Consider the following 16,764-nt stretch of genomic DNA (forward strand, 5'->3'; position numbering starts at 1 on the left):
GAATATTTGATATCTTTCAAATAAAACATGACTACTGCATAATTGATAAATCGCCCGTCAATTAAATCGATTTAAAAAATTTTGGGGAAAAAAACCCTAATTTCAATAATACCCAATTTCCAAAATAATTTCTATATATTAAAGAAGGAGAAGCACAATACCTGGTTCGAAATTGAGGAATTAATTGGTTGAAGACTTAAAATTATAGAAACAATTAGTTTTTGTTAGTATTTTTTTTTTTTTTTTTTTTTTGATGAGAATTTTTTTAGTAGTTAATCCTCGAAACTTTATTGAAGAGAAACGATGAAATTAGGGAAATGAGAGAGCAGGACTTTTTAAGTAGAAATTTGGAGGGAAAAGGAGTGCAATTAGCAAAAGTAAGGGTCACGTGACAAGCACACTAAAGTCAATGCTGGAAATCAAAGGGTTAACGCCGGAAAGTAGGTTTAGGTTGTCTTTGACAAATAAAATTTGTAATCAGGTCTGAAGTGACAAACATTTTTTTATTAGGTTGTTTTTGATAAAATGGTCACTTTAAAAGGTTGTTTTGACAATTTTTTTTTTTTTTTTTTAATCATATATTGTAAATAATATTTTTTTTGTATGATGCAACATTATACAAATATGGAGTAATACATAATTACATACCAATATCTTTCTTTAAACAACTTTCTCATTTCTACCAAAAAGTCAAAAAAAGAAGCTAAGTTCCATTCACTCTTTCACCGTGGAACGTGGGCTATAATAAATTAAATTTACATTAGATAAACTGATGCTATAATAAATTGATGTAGCCCAAGTATAAATTCCGTGAGTAAAATTATTTTTAAAGTGAAATCTTCAATCAGTTGTTGGCTAATGGCTACCTATCTAATCTTCTACAAACAATTTCAGAGGATTTTTGCTAGAAGAATGCATAAAAGGGTATTAGACCAGACCAAGGGCCTCTGCAGCACTTCTTGGACTCCCTTCACCACAGATACTGACAAAATTTGTCAGTAGCAACTCCCGGTGCTCTGGTTTCAAGTGTTTCTGAAGACCCCGAGCAACCATCTCCATCTCTGGCTGCAAAAACATACACACCTTAAACATTAGAGTGAACATTACAATGGCAAGAGTAGCTACAGTTGAACAATCAGCACCACTTTAAATCAGAATGCGTCTTTCTGGCATATAAACAGCCTTATTAGAGGGGGGAGAGAAGACGTACAGAGGATGGGAAAGATATGAAATCTCTAACTTTAAACAGGAGACCATTAAGCAAGCATAAAGCCATATAAAAGTCAAAGCAACAACACTACAACTATATTACCCCAAGTGGCTCTAAAAAGCTCCTGCCTTTTAGTGGGGAGAGAGGGATCACATGTATGTGGCCTTACCCCTTAATCTAATGCATAATAACAGCCTGCTATTTCATAAAAAGTAAGTGCAGGAGGTTTAACAAGTTACTTTTAGGTAGTTAATTATAGTCCAAGAACAAAAAAATAAAAAATACTGTACAAACATTTGACTCCATCGAATGTGAGCTTACAATGCCGTTGTATAATGGCCACAAGAAACCCAAAAATTTCTTTCATTCATATAGTTTGATTATTTTCTGTTAAAAGTTCTTTAACATATAGATAAATTCAAGAATGACCCATCAAAAATATACTCTAAATTCTAAAATGATTTTCACAGCCCATGCACACATATAAATTATAATAATCCAAAAGCAACGAAGCAAATATACATACAGAAGAAGGTTCTGGTGGAAATATCTGATGAATTAGATATATTTTCTTCAATTCCTCCATAGCTTCAGAATGTTTTGCTTGCATCTCCAAGGCCTGAAAAAAAAGGGAACAGAAAACAACACTAGAATCAGCCCTTTAAAACATTAGACATGGATGTTAATTGGAGCCCAAACACAGGAACTTCATATTAAAAACAAGAATAAAAATCAGGGTCACCACGGCACTGCCATGGTATAATTCATCACAATTCACAAGTAGGCAAGTACTCCTATTGAAACTCATTTCTTAGGTTAATAGTGAAGTACTGAAGTGTCTGAGTGTATATAATCCATAAGGAGATTTAAGTATTAGACATAGTTACTTGAGCAAAAATGAAGAATCCATGCATCATACAAGTCCTGTGTATAATGAAGACCAACTTTGAGCCATAAATTACATGACTTCACATCAGCTAAAGAAATTATATACGAGTAGTATATAGCCTGAAGATTACAAGAAAAAACCCAGATAAATACAACAAAGTATGATTCATCCATGAACTTATAACATTCTCTGCACCAATGTTTCATCATAAAATCTTGATGGATGCTGAAGTGTGGTAAATGCATCAATTATATTTCACTAAAAATGTTTTGCAAGTATAAAAAGGTTAGTCAAATTAACATAATGTAAACTAATAAGAAGAATAAAACAAATGATATTACAAACAATTAAGATTAAACATTGATAATTAATAACATTACCCAAGCCTGTAAAAACCATTGGCGTGTTTGAGCAGCAATAGCAGCAGATACAATTGTTGCTGCTCGAGGATTAGAGAGACCTACATCATAAGCAAGCCCAGCTACAAACAGACGAGCATCTTCACCATCAATTTGGACCGAAGGACTTCCTGCCCTGCAAAATAACTTAATATATCTCAAGTATTGGGGAGATCTGGAAGTGCATCAGATCTTGAAAATTGTAAGCGGATGTTAAAAGTGAATATGACTAATACCTACAACAAGTGTTTATGACATTGTGCACAGCTAAACGATAAAAAGAGTCTCGGGCATTCTCCGTTCCGAAGGAGAGTTGTACTCCAGAAATTTTACAAATCCTATGCAGCTGCTCATCCCGCCAACCAAATTAAACAAAAACAAAATAGCCATTCCAGTCAATAATTCAAGTGAATAATAAAAACAGCAACACAAAGTACAATAGTACACAGACACTCTTTTAATTTAGCATTTGAACATTCAAATAATTGATAAGAGAAAACATATAGGCTCTATCGCTCCTAGTTGAAGCTGTTGTGTTAGAATCCAACCTCCTTTCAATGTATTCTAGGACTTTTCATTAAGATATTTGGGCGTTACACGTAATTACTATATTAATGTCAATCAAATGAAGGAAAAAAAAAATTGTAATTCCAAAGTAAAGCTATTTAATTGGTTAGGCCTTTATATATAATGTGCTGCTACATTTGTAATAAAGGCTTCCTACCCAAAGTCGCTTTTGCTATAATGTTTGCATTGAGTTAATTAGGCCTTTATAACATGCCTACACTTTTAACAAAGCACCCCAAACTCATTAAAGTTCTGCAAACTCAAAATTCTTCTCGTTTGCTTATGCCTGCTATGTGCACACAAGCACTATGATCATTGTCTCTGTTCTTGACGCCACTAGGCAAGAGTTCCCCTTCTTAAAGTAAATACCCACAAGGGTTGCTATGTGCACACAAGTCTCTTTCCGCACTAGGCTTGCACCCTTTCCAACACATTGGCAACAGTGTGCCACACAATCTGGTGTCTAAGCACTTAGACCATGACACATTACACCATAATTTTTATTTTTAAACTACATTCTACCTTAAATAATTGTTATCACAATTTAGCACAAGCAAGGTGAATTCCCACTTCTTGTATATCATCTATAATAATTGGAAAACTAGTGTTTATCACAAGATGATTAAAAAACAGATATATTTATAACCACACTCCTCAATATCAAGTGTTGGGATTTGGGATTTTCAAGAGCTTCATCTAAATAATCAAACTAAAGCCTTATCTGCAGCGCTACCTGGTAAACAATGATCGACGTTATTGAAGAAACTTTTGTTAAATGCTGGGACCTTCTGGACTGAAACTTTTATCACATATACTCTGAAGTAATGTGTAACAACTCCTAAGGTGCAACCCCAGGGTATCATCACCTATGAGAGAAGACACAAGAAAGGACTGCAGACTGTTGGGGCAAGAGGAATGGGATAATAGCAGCGCACCAACCTTGGTGGGCAGTCACTCACTAACCAAATGACTGCTGCAGGGAGTTAGGTAGAATTGTAGCAGAGCTTGGCTTTTTGTGCTTGCCTAGCTGGCTGTTTTGATTGTAATAGGGTTGTGTACATATAAAAAAGGGGAAGTAGGGATTAGCTCATCAGGTATTTTGTGGCAATCAAATTCTGGAGAGTAGTGGCCTGAAGCCACCTAGGAGAGCGGTGACCTAAAGCCACCATTTGTAAGAAAGTTATCATCTTTATTAATCAAGAAGCAGTCCAACTTCCCTCAATTCTCTTGCTTGTTCCTTTTTTATCTGTTTTTCTTACAGTTGGCGTGAAATACAGTCTGAGAGTAGTAGCCAAGTGTTACATAATGCATCAAGGAGGGATAGTAAAAGTCAAACTAAGGAAAATAAAGGTGAGTAGAGATGGTGATTAACGGGAAGAAGTGGTAGTAAAAAAATATAGTATTAGGGGCCGTTTGGTTGGGGGTATTCATCAAAGAGAATGGGAATCAGCTGCCCTCATTCCCTTTGTTACTGTTTGTTAAGCCTTTTTTCCCATTCCCTTTACCCTCTCCATTCCCACAAATCCTTCCAACTCCATTCCCCACCCCCCCCCCCCCGCCTAGGTATTTCCATTCCCTAGCCACCCCAACAACACCATACCACCATCCTACTTCCGACCGAAACCACCGGAAAACCCAGCCCCCTCACCGTCGGTCGTTCCCCCGCCCTTCGCCGCACCTCCCTTGCCCCTCGCCGCTCTCCTCTCCCCCGTAAAAACCTCCCCCAACCCTGCAAAAACCTAGAAACAACTTGTATCTTTCCGTAAAACCATCAGTCGGCGTTCCCACTACCCTTGAAACCTTAGACGCTAGGGTTTCGAGGGTGGTGGGGGAGTTGCCGACGATTTTACAGGGAGTGAGAAATGATTCTAGGGTTTTGCGGGCTTAGGGACATTTTACGGGGAGAGAGAAAATGATTCTAGGGTTGCAGTGAACGACGGCGAGGGGCGGGGGAGATGCGGAGAAGGGCGGCGAGTGGTGGAGTGGCTGGAAATGGTGGGAAGTTAAGCAATGTGGTGGTGGTGTGGTGGTTGGATTGGTGGCAGTGATTCCTTTGTTATTCAAAACAAACAACACCCCAAAAATGGGGATTTTCATTCCATTCCAATTCATTCCATTCTGATTACCCCATGCGAACCAAACGGCCCCTTAATATAAAGGAGAGGGAATGATTATATGAATTATTACCATCCTAATGGGAGTAATCATTACCACCTCTACCCTAGGACAGCTATTACCCTCCGTATGAAAGAAATAGTTTTTCCCTCTCTCCTTTTGTCATGACACATTCATTACTTCATCCCCCCTACAACCATCTCTTCTCATCTTCATTTTTTGTTTTTTTTTTTTTTTTTACTTTTATTACTCCTTTCGTCCCTATTTAGTTGACACACTTTCCCAATAGGGCCGTCCCATTTTAGTTGAGACACTTCTACTTTTTTCGATCCCGCTAATTTTTTTATGTTTCCTCTCACTTCTTATAGGTCTCAAGTTTTTCCCAACTTCTCTGAAAACAATTCCCACACCCCACTAACTACAATAAAAAAAACTACACCACTACCAACATTTACATAATAAAATACTAGAGTTGAAAAATATATCTGAAATTCTATGTGGTCAAACCATGTCAACTAAATAGGGCCGGAGGGAGTACCTTCTACTGCATTGCCTTCCCTTACATAGCAATGGAGCGAGTTTATGACTCTCCCCCCACCCCCCCCCCCCCCCCCGAAAAAAAAAAAAAAAAAAAGGCCTGGAAAAAAGTGTACCAAAATTTGAGATAAGTAAAAAAGCAATTACTTAAGTCATCTATATCCACCACAATTTTACTGCAGGAAGAAGTTCAAAGCAGCTATAACCCTAAAGAAACTCAAGATTATTTGCAAAATGCCAAAACAAACATGTTCATAACAGAATTTTATAGTTATAACTAATAAGATAAAGACGATTAGCATAAGAAACCACTGACTTCAAGTATATCTTCCTCTGAGACGTCCTTTCCTCTCAATTTATCATCCATGATTGCTGGAAACAGGCCAACGAATCATGATTTGAAGGAGAAAAGTATGATTCTAACATTTAGACAGGCTTGAAATGCATGCATTTACCTGTTCAAAAGACAAACAGCAATCAATCACACAATGTTGACACCTTGGGGAGTATAAAAAGTATACAACAATGAGGGAAGATAGAAAACTAAGCATTACTATGGAGTATGGACACACAGCACAAAGGTACCTGTTTTTTCAAATAACATAAAGGTAAATTAATCATTTACTCACAAGAAATAAAAGAATAAGAGAGAGGAGTATTAGATTGGAACCATGTTGGATTCTATTTCACAAAAAAGAATCTAAGTTTGACAGGAGCTTTGCCACGGGTCATCTCTCTCCCCTTCCCCCACACGACCCCAACAGGAATTTTCACTATGTATGATCTCTATCTCCCCCCTCATTAAAGTGAGATGTATAACTGTATAAGTACCAAGTCAACTGTGACATGATCTCCACTCCGAAATTTTAATAAAAGTTGCTCACTTTCCTATTACAGCCATATGTTATTAGCTCAAAGAGGTCGCTTGCTGCCTCCTGATAAAGCTTGAACCATAAAGAGGTCCAAAGTTTGTCTTGACATAATCCATAGTGTAATAGCTCATGTTAACATAAGCCCACTAGTAGATATTGTCCTCTATGAGTGTTAAGGATTTGCTTTGATGCAGAAGTCCTCCCCCCATATGAGAAAGGGTTCGTTCCCTAAGATAGTAAATAGCATTATTCACTCTTAGATCTTCAGGGAAATTGATAGCAGCAAAGACCTTTTCAAATTCTCTAATCCGATTTTCAAGGCTTATAGGATCTTCCTTTCCAAGAAAAAGGGGTGATATTGCGAGCCACTAATTGGAAGAATAAACTAACATGCGAGCCACTAATTGGCCTGTTAAAAACTTTAACTAACAAGCGGGCACTAATTGGATTATCCCAAACAAAAGAACTACAACAACTTGCCATCTAGGGCATTGATTGAAAACATTAAAAATAACTAGTAAAGTATCAATCATTGTCTTCCAAATCATAATCTGCCTTGCTTGGATCATAGTCTAGATCATCGCCCTTTGATTCACCATCCGCTCGGTAACCTCTAACGGGTGAACTTGGTGTATAAGAGGATGAGGGGTAAAATAAATAATTTAGGCTAGTTCTTTGACGAATTGAGCTAGGAACAAATATTGGTTTAGGCCCCAAACAAATTGAAGAAATAGGTGTGCATTTGGGCTTGGTTCTCTGGGCTTTGAAGTATAAGGTTCATGCTTTGCCCTTTTTGAGATTTGAAAGGCTTTGATGCCTACGAGAAGTAACAGATGGTTCACTTTTTGTAATAGACTAACCTTAAGAGGGAAATTTAGGAAGTCTAGTATTATTAGGTTAGTAGATTTTTAGCATTAGTATAAATAGAAAGAGGGGAGGAAGAAGAAGTTAGGCAGAGTTTTGGAGTGAATCCTTGAGAGAGTTCTGACCTAAAGTCACTATTTGGAGAGTTATGAGTCTTGTGACCTCAAGTCACTTATATGAGCTTTGTAGGCTAAACCTACTACCTTTTGTAAGAAACCATTAATCCGTTTAATCAAATTTCCAAGCTTTCTCCTTTAAATTTCTTCTTAATCAGTAAAGCATACAAATCAGATTACCAGTCTATAACACTTTCTCAGGTAGACATGACAGAGTTTTCATCAGGATTCCACTCATGAATATGGTTAATATTTGGAATGTCAAAATCTTCCGAAGATTGATGGGATAAACAAGTACGTGGTCTAGCAGGTGGCAATTGGGAGATCATGTAGTTAAGTTTGCTCTTCTAATGGTACTTCAAATACTTCCACCTCTCTCTCGAGGGCATACTCCAGCTATTCTCAAGATAATGCAAATCAGTTTTAGAGTCAGTCAAAGTTACTAACCATTTTCCCTCATGCAAGTGTCTCTCATCATTCAAAAATCCGTTTCGTTTAATCACATCTCTATATTTGCGAATAATAGGCTCATATATATAAGTGTCAGGCAAATGAACTAGACCTAAGAGAACCATCCAAGGTGCACAATATACCACATAATATGTGTACTAAAATATCTCACAGTAAGACCATCATTCTAGCCACTACCTGAAAAGTACTAGTCGACGTGTTAGTTCTTCCCAACAATAATATGATTTTGATAAATTTAAAAAATTTTGTTTAGTTAAGAATGAGAAATACTATTAGAGGTTATGGACATTAAGAAAATACTAAGCAATTACTTTCACACCACATTTAATAACCAATACAAAATCAACTATCCTTAACAAAACATTGTGTGAGTCCTAAAAACACGAACCTTGAACGAGTTTGTTGGCCGCACTCCGGTACTCCTCCCTCAGCACTTCCACAACAGGTCTTGGACTAACAACTGGCCACCAACCGGGCAACTTCTGCTGTGGCTCCTTTCGTATCGAATTCCTCGACATTCCCTCCGTACCCCGTCCATTCAACTCAAGATCACTCTTTCTGTCAACCCCCTCCACAACTCTCTTCTCAACCACCACTTCTCTGCCACCCAAACTCCTATCCCTCCTCGTAACAACCTCCACCTTAATATCCCCACTCCTCCGCCGCAATCCTAACCCTAAATTAACCAAAACCCTAACAAAAACAACACTAACGAAACTCCAAAGCACAACACCACCTACGAATCGAACAGTCGACTCAGAACACGACACAACAATTCGATTACTCCCAGGTTCAACAACCACAAGACTACGTAAATCATTATAAGCATCAATTCCAGAAGACACAAATTGATGAAACTTCAATTCACACAAATCAATTGTTCGTTGAAAAGAGAGTGGTGTTTTGGATTTCAATTGATCAACATCAAGTACAAATTGAAGTTTACCAGAATCAGAAGATGAAGAATGGGATTGAGAAGAGTCGTTTCGCTTGTTAGGGTTCCGGCGAGTGGAGCGCCTGCGCCGGCGACGAGGAGAGAAGGCGCAAGAAATTGGGATAACGGAGGTTTTGGGTTGCCATTGATGGTGTAGTTGAGGTTGGAGCATGGAGTATGGGAGTGTGAGGTAGAGGTTGGGGTAATGGCGGAGTGAGGTTGCGGAGTTTGCCGCCATTGAAGGTGGAGGAGAGAGAGTACCAAGGTTGGTTGGTTGTTGTAATGGAGCGGGAAAGAGGCTAAAGGAAATGTGATTGAATTGAGGGCATAGACGCATAGTCTTACACTCTTACCCAAATACTACGTATGTGGTTAGATTAGTTGGTTGGATAGGCTCGTACGAGGGCTAGTGGTCGTGTCACTCGTGTGGATTATTGGCTTGGACTCGGAGGTCTCGGACAATTCGGGGTGCATGATAAATTTGAGCCGTTGAGTCTTTAAAAAATGACCACATGTTACTCTTTCTGTCCTAAAATAATTGACACACTTGACTTTAACCATTTTTTTATATTATAATAGTATACGCTAAGATAAGTTCTAGAATAATTGACACACTTGACTTTTAACCATCATTTTTAATATTACAATAATATACGCTAAAATAAATCCAACAATAACTTATTTATTACTAATTTAATTTATTTAAATTTTTTTTTTGAAAAAAAGATGGTCATACTTGAGTAAAAAAGTCAAGTGTGTCAATTAGAAACGAATAGAGTACATATTAACTTACGAAATCATTAATTTGTGTCTTTTTACTATTGAGGATGTCCTAATTGAACTCCTTAATAAACAAATTTTTTTATCAATTGACAAAGTCGTAAATATCTTAGTTGTGGGAATATTTGTTAGATTATGTGATTTGAGTCATTTGACACTTTCTTTATATATTATGCGACTTTGTCAAACAAATTTGCAACACTTTCTTTGTATAGAAGGCTAGAAATTATGCTCAAGATGTTTGATTATGAAGGGAGATTCATGTTGAGCTATGCGTCTCTTTTTATGTGGAAAAACCCATTTGATGTGGTGATTGTTTTGGGGCAAGTAGTATAGCTTATGCCCAAATGTAAAGCCTTCTTAAATATATAAGTTTCTCTTTTATTGACTTTTGGTGTGCCTTGTGTAGATAACAAAAGTTTTGTATAGCTTACTTGTTGAACAAAACCCTATTTTCTTTTGACATTTTCTCAATGTCTTCCTTCGTAGTTTCGCTTTTATGATTGTTGATGTTGGGTAAATTGAGTACCCACTTTTGAGACTTGGAATTGTGTTTGTGTAACATTCCTTTATCATAATAAGAGCAATTGGGTGGACTTTCTAACTGTCCCGTGGTGTTTACTTTTCTCTTTGAAGGGGTTTTCCACATAAACATGTGTGTGATATTGCTAGTGTATTGATCTTGGAGAATATATCATATTGCTAGTGTTGGTGTTACATTGAACAAACTAGTAGTATGGTGTGACGTTGAACAAACTAGTAGTATCACAATTCAAACCCGAAATAGATTCTCAACTTTTTCTGCGGACCTTGTAATTTATAGTATAGAAAACCTCTACGGGATGAACTCATTGAGCTGCAAATTATGGAGCTGCTCTTCTCACAATCTCACATGACCAACATGACTCATTGCTTTCCTCCAAGCTTCATTGCAACCCCATAAACGGAAAATTTGTCTCTGCAGCTCTGCCTGTCAAAATTTACTTGCTTTCTTGTAACATAATGAATTTTTTGGGCACATATACAACTCAAGTTCAACTTGAAACTCCATAAACACTCTTCGCGTTTTATAAGTTGTGTTCAACTCACAACTATCCATTACCTGAGTATATCAAGACATCAAGTTCTCCTGAAGATTTCTAAGCTGTGCATAGCCTGGTTTTCACATTATAGGAATCATTAGTTGAAACAGTCCCAGAAAAAATCAGTATCCTTGGACTCTTATCTGATCTTCTGAGCAGCGTCCTAGAAATTTTCTAACATCGTTGATCAGGCTATATAACTGGAAGAGTCATTGAAAATGAACAAAGTTCACATATATGTGCATTGTGATTAAATGCCTTGACATTGCCCAAATATCTTTTTGGGCAGTGCAGGAAGCAATTCAATACCCAAGTATGCAGAGCAGAATCAACCTAACACTATACATGCATTGACCAAGGAAGAAATTGGCGGACAAAACATCATCAATGCTAATACAAACTACGGTGTAGTACATGTTAAGATGAAGAGGATGTTGAGCACTGGCATTTTTTCAACAAAGCCGCATCTGAAAAGGACATTGGCCTGCATAGCCTCTAGTATAATTAGTCCTTGACTCCTTGGTTCTTCAATCCAAATGCTTGCCATGCTACCACCAGCGGTAAGCATCTCAGGGTGCAAGCTTGAAGCACCTCATTTTTGCTATCTGGTAAGGGCTTCAATGATGGCAAACACCAAGGTCACAATCCTTTAGAGGGAAAGGAGAGCAGGGGTGAGTAAGACAGCAGCAGAGAGACTGAGAGATGGAGCTTGATCAAGCATGGACAACCGAACCATTCAGTGACCAGGATGATCTGCATGGAATGTTGTTAATTCTGTTTTTTCGAAGAGAGTAAGGATCAATTCCTGCCTTGTGAGCTGCAACAACTCCTATAGCTTCCCAGTAATTTGAAACATTCACCTGCAGAGAACCCATGAGTCAGTAAAATTGAAGTATAGTTGGTGGTTAAAATAAAATTAAAAAAAAAAAAAAAAAAAAAAAAAAAAGGGCGAACTCAGGTAGTTAAAGAAAGGGAGAAATCTATTGATGTGAATGTGAGAATAGAAAAATATTTAGAGGTACTTGTAGCTACACTGGCAGATTGTCAAAACACTATCATTCCTAATTTTAAACTGGCAGATTCAAAGCACTGAAGCAATCTCATTTACAACATGTACTTTTCTTGTAATAAACAAAAATTAAAAATTTTCAGCTGTTACAAAGCATAATATCTTTATATCAGAATTATATGAAAGGTTCTACTAAAAGTACCATGAAGTGGGAAGATAAATGAAGCATAATGATTTGCAAATAATGAACTGCATAGTGCATACCGTTTCAATTTGAAGACTGTCAGGTGTGTCACTGAGAACAGTTGTATTCTCTTCGACAGCAACAATTAGAGGCTGCATAAAGTCATAGTCAGAAAATCACACACAAAATATCAAATCAATTATTTCTAAAATGACAAGCAGTCAATATCAACAGAAATATGGCAATAACTCAGTGGTACCCCACAAGTAATGAAAGATCCTTGTATATGGGTGAGAATGAAAAACATAATCTCGTTCAGTGCATGCCTTGTTTCTTTTCTTTCTTGCAAAAGAAAGAACACCACTTCCGGCACAAGCATCTATGGGAAGGATGACGCTATCAACATCATTTGCAAAAATGCAGCCTTTCTCCATTACATCTGAGCCAGTAACCACATACTGTGGAGCATTACTAAGCCCGGCGAGCACACATGGCAAGAATGTGTATCCAATCTGTTCAACAGGAAACCAAAAATAGAAGTTCATCAAAAAAATCATGAAGGGCAATAAAGACAAAAATAAGTTGCAGTGCCAACAACATAAAAAAAGTTGGACATCAGAGACATGAATGAAATCTGTTGGATCCATATGTGACTAAAATGACTGTAAACTTGGAGAAAATCAATCACCTCTTCAGCAGCCGATTTGGGAGAAAGTGATTGGTTTAATGGAACAGGTAATAGAGCTGGAGCATGTGCGCAAGGAATTTGGAATTCTTTCACAACTAGATGACTTATAATAGCCTCTACACCAGCCAAGGTATCAACTCCCTGCACAATTCAGAGAGGCCAATCAGCTATCTCAAAGGATTTCTCTGCACATATTGAGATACAAGTTTAAATTCTCTGTGGATGCACATACTATAACTTAATCCATTTAGCAGAGCTAAAAGGATCGCGAATATTTAACTTTTGTGCTTAAGATTATAGTAGAGGAAATTGTCAGACAAATGTCTTTTGTACTGTTCATTTTCTAATCAACAGTCTATCCTCTTTACAGTCAATCAAAGACTTCAAACATGATCGATTTCCCAAATGCACAACAAGTCATCATCAAGAACCCCATATGTGAGGTACAGCAATAGCAGTATTTTGATGATACATGGTAGGTAGCCTTAGATGTAATTAAATTTATAAAATAAATCGCAAACAAGGACTTAGATGCAGAACCATACAATTCCTTGACGATAATCATGCATGCTGTCTTCATCTTCATCAGGAAAGCGGCCAACAACAGCAACAGCGTTCACTTGAGATCGATCTACCAAACTCCGTACAGCTCGTAGCAGTGAGTCAGGATGCTTTACCCTCCCAGTTGACTGCCCAGTCTTTGGATCAATCCATTTTTCTACCTATATAACAAACACTTTAAACTCTAGCAGATAAAAGGATCATGGTACATGGTAGGAAAATTTGTTACATGTCATTTCTAACTAAACAGAGTTTATCAAAACAAAGCATGTGCCTCGTAGATTGTTCATAACAAATAGAAAGAGAGACAAAATGACATAACTCTGTTTGCAGGAAATAGCTTAATGAAATAACGACTCCCCCTTTTCATGTCTTCATTTTATTCACAAATAACAATGTAAGTCACTGTCTAAAATCAATATATTTCTTTCCTCAATCTATAGTCTTTAATATAGATTTAACATAATGATGTAGTAGTTAATTGCTCTTTTGCTAATTTAAGTACTAAATTGATGCCCTAAAATCTTAGTTATCCTCTATTGTGAAATGGGGAGTAATATTTCTCACAAGGAACTTCAATTTTAATTATAAGGTGATTTGGGAGATACGGAAGATGAACAAAGGATTAAGAACACTAGCGAGGAGTGCTCTTAAACTAGATAACTTGATAAAAGGACAATAGTTGTGGGAATAATATTACAGACAATCAGACTGTATACAACTTTAGCTGCTTGCTTATGTGACATGTCAATATCATTGCATGACAGTGTGTCTGACAATACCTGATGTTTCACAAGCCATGTGAAAGATCCCAATAAACAATCTCTACAAAAAACTGTATACCACACTTACCACCTTCATAAAGAACAAGACAAGATGAAACTACGGATAATACAATGAGCTACTAAAGGGAAATTGGCAAATCAAGAGAAGAAAAGCGAAAGAAAAGTATAAGGAAAAAGTCTCAACCCACTCCATTGTGCCAATTTTACCTTTTCTCATCATATCCACATTTCTGTTCCCACTCATTGAATTTACTTGTTTAAGGCACAGTTCTTACAAATAATTCAACCCATTTCACATTCTTTGTAGATTATCGTACCTCTAGAGGCTTGTCTGTGACAACATATTCTAGAACAGGCAATCCAAGGGAAGCTCTTGCAGCATCAGCAACCTGCAAATGGCGCATACGGAGCTCCATTTCTATGCCAGCGTCCAAAACTAGTCCAACCTGATTACATCCAAAAAAAGTAGCATGAATTAAAAATGTTGCAATAGAAGCTATTTATGAAGTGAGCACAGGAACTTTGCTATTGTACTGTAGAAAAGTATTAGAGCGTCAGTGCTTAGAAAAAGCAAAGGTGATAGGTGTTAAATGCACACCTTATTTTGGTGAACTGGCTCAAGCGCCCATAAGCCTTCAGCAAACTGGTCCAGAGCATAACCTTCCACATATAATATATTTGGAACGGGCCAGTAAAGCATGGCTGCATTTAGAACCTGTAGACATATATCAAATTTCTTGGAGCAAAGTCTATCACATCATCCATTATCCCAAAACCGGCCAGTCGGCCCACCCCCACATAAATTATTAATTATGCACATTGATTGTCCATTTGCATTGTAAAATTCCAAATTCCAAAAGATGATAAGTTTTACTTTGATGGAAAAATCTCCAATGCAATAAAGGCATAGTTCCACTTCTTTTTATCTTCTTTTGCTTCAGATTAGTATTTTTTTTATATTGGACCATATACGACATACAGATCAATGGAAAGGGCTCAATAGCTAAATAGCCAAGGGTGACAAATGATTGCAATGAAAAAAAAACCTTCTATGATACTCCATACAACATAATATGGCCTTCCCAATTCATAACTTCACCAAAATTCAGATGTTTGAACCATTTCAACACATAATTATGGTGTATTCTATTCATCAGATTTTCAATTATCTGAACTTATTAAAACCTATTTTAGTTGTTATTTGTACTTGGATAACCCTTATCAAAACTTATTTTTCTTAAATTGAACTTATTTGAATTTATCAGAACTTATTTCACCTGAAATAAATGAAAATAAGGTGAATCATTTACAGGTTGATAACTTTCCAAAATTCTAAGTATATCATAGTATATCATGTCATCACTGACCCCAAAATCACATCAACATACTACCCATGTCTTAGGGCTATTCACATTTACTGAATTGAGTTGAACTGAACTGATTGGAGCAGAATCAAACTGAATATTTTATAGAGAAGGAAATTAGGAGCTGAGCTGAACTGAACTGAAATTAAGCTGAAGTGAATAGTCCTAATTCTATGTAATGCCAATTTTCACAATTTATCTTAAAAATAAACGCATCAGATTATCCCTTACTAAACAAAGACGATCAAATAACCGAAAACTCGAAAGATAGAATTATTACATTAGGATGAGAGATGAGGCAATCAACAACAGACGCAAGCGCACGCGCCACCGGTAAAGCATCACCAGCGAAACCACCAATGGCAGCTCCGACTCCCGTTGGCACAATCATCACACTCGTATATGGCCGGTTAAACTATAATAAAATACAAACAAAATTTTCAAATCAATTAAGTGCATAACAACATTATATAGTAAGAAAGTAATCAATGAAAATTCAATGAAAATTGAAATTATACTTATATAACTTAAGTAAAATAACAACATCATAGCGAAGAAGCTGACCTTGTTGGGTGGGATGTAAGAATTGGAGCAAGAAAATGCATTTGAAAGGTTCAAAAATGGTGATTTAAGGGGTTTGAACAAGGTTGGAAATTGGGTGGTGGAAGAAGAAGGAAAGGTGGGACTGGGTTTTAGAATAAGCGCCATTTTTTTCTTTCTTGTTCTTGATTGTGTTCAATAAGGTTAGTTGTAGAATGTTTGTGTCATTGTATGTCTTTCTCTTTGCTAGGATTCATACACTCGAGAACATTATTAACTATAGTTAAAAATGGGCACGGGTCGTGCCGGCACGCACGGCCCGTGCCCATCACGGCACGGCGGCCCACCTGTGGGCCGTGAACACAAAGTTGGATTTTCGCACTGGCATGGCACGGCGGGCGGCACAGTAGCCGGCACGTGGGTCGGCACGCGGCCCGCCAGACACGGCCCGTGCCATATTACCGTTGGAAGTAGCCGTTGGCTTCCAACAGTCATAAAAGGCTATAATTCCACCCAAAATCACTATAAATACCCCATTTTTCCTCCCACATTTTTCACAAATCATCATTCTCCTCTCTTATTCTCTAATTTCTACAAATCTACAATCCTACTCTCTTTTGTGCAAAGAAAAGAAAAAAAAAAATTCTATTCTCTTATAAATTCTACTAGTCAAAAAAAAAAAAAAAAAAAAAAAAAAAAAAAAAAAAAACTCTTATATTTAGTTTCGGGAAATTATAAGTTTGGAAAAGCAATTGAAGCGTCATTGTAAGATCTAACTCAACTTTATTATTATTATTA

General features: G+C 37.0%; 2 protein-coding genes across 2 annotated transcripts; both read right to left on the bottom strand.

Annotated features, from left to right (window-relative positions):
* Positions 1–608: 608 nt before the first annotated feature.
* LOC145582996 (uncharacterized) lies at positions 609–9,306 on the bottom strand. The gene is made up of 6 exons (XM_081640087.1): positions 8,428–9,306; positions 6,033–6,088; positions 2,734–2,843; positions 2,480–2,633; positions 1,737–1,829; positions 609–1,065 (listed from the first exon to the last, which is right to left on the bottom strand). The coding sequence occupies exons 1-6, from the start codon at positions 9,209–9,211 to the stop codon at positions 928–930; spliced, it is 1,335 nt and encodes a 444-aa protein (XP_081496213.1). The 5' UTR covers positions 9,212–9,306; the 3' UTR covers positions 609–927.
* A 1,741-nt stretch (positions 9,307–11,047) lies between these two features.
* LOC145581979 (uncharacterized) lies at positions 11,048–16,190 on the bottom strand. Its single transcript, XM_081639017.1, has 9 exons — positions 15,991–16,190; positions 15,707–15,841; positions 14,661–14,777; positions 14,380–14,508; positions 13,262–13,438; positions 12,717–12,857; positions 12,355–12,540; positions 12,109–12,180; positions 11,048–11,695 (listed from the first exon to the last, which is right to left on the bottom strand). The coding sequence occupies exons 1-9, from the start codon at positions 16,132–16,134 to the stop codon at positions 11,549–11,551; spliced, it is 1,248 nt and encodes a 415-aa protein (XP_081495143.1). The 5' UTR covers positions 16,135–16,190; the 3' UTR covers positions 11,048–11,548.
* Between the last annotated feature and the right edge of the window lie 574 nt (positions 16,191–16,764).

Source organism: Chenopodium album, chromosome 15 (genome assembly GCF_948465745.1).
Source record: "Chenopodium album chromosome 15, dcCheAlbu1.1, whole genome shotgun sequence".
Classification (NCBI taxonomy): domain Eukaryota; kingdom Viridiplantae; phylum Streptophyta; class Magnoliopsida; order Caryophyllales; family Amaranthaceae; genus Chenopodium; species Chenopodium album.

Coding starts and splice junctions, on each gene's coding strand:
- LOC145582996 (XM_081640087.1), bottom strand. CDS start 9,211: ATGGCGGCAAACTCCGCAACCTCACTCCGCCATTACCCCAACCTCTAC. Junction 6,089..8,427: donor GGCCAACAAACTCGTTCAAG/GTTCGTGTTTTT, acceptor GCCTGTTTCCAG/CAATCATGGATGATAAATTG. Junction 1,066..1,736: donor TTCCACCAGAACCTTCTTCT/GTATGTATATTT, acceptor ATGTTTTTGCAG/CCAGAGATGGAGATGGTTGC.
- LOC145581979 (XM_081639017.1), bottom strand. CDS start 16,134: ATGGCGCTTATTCTAAAACCCAGTCCCACCTTTCCTTCTTCTTCCACC. Junction 13,439..14,379: donor TCACAGACAAGCCTCTAGAG/GTACGATAATCT, acceptor TTTGTTATATAG/GTAGAAAAATGGATTGATCC. Junction 11,696..12,108: donor ACAGTCTTCAAATTGAAACG/GTATGCACTATG, acceptor GGTTCTCTGCAG/GTGAATGTTTCAAATTACTG.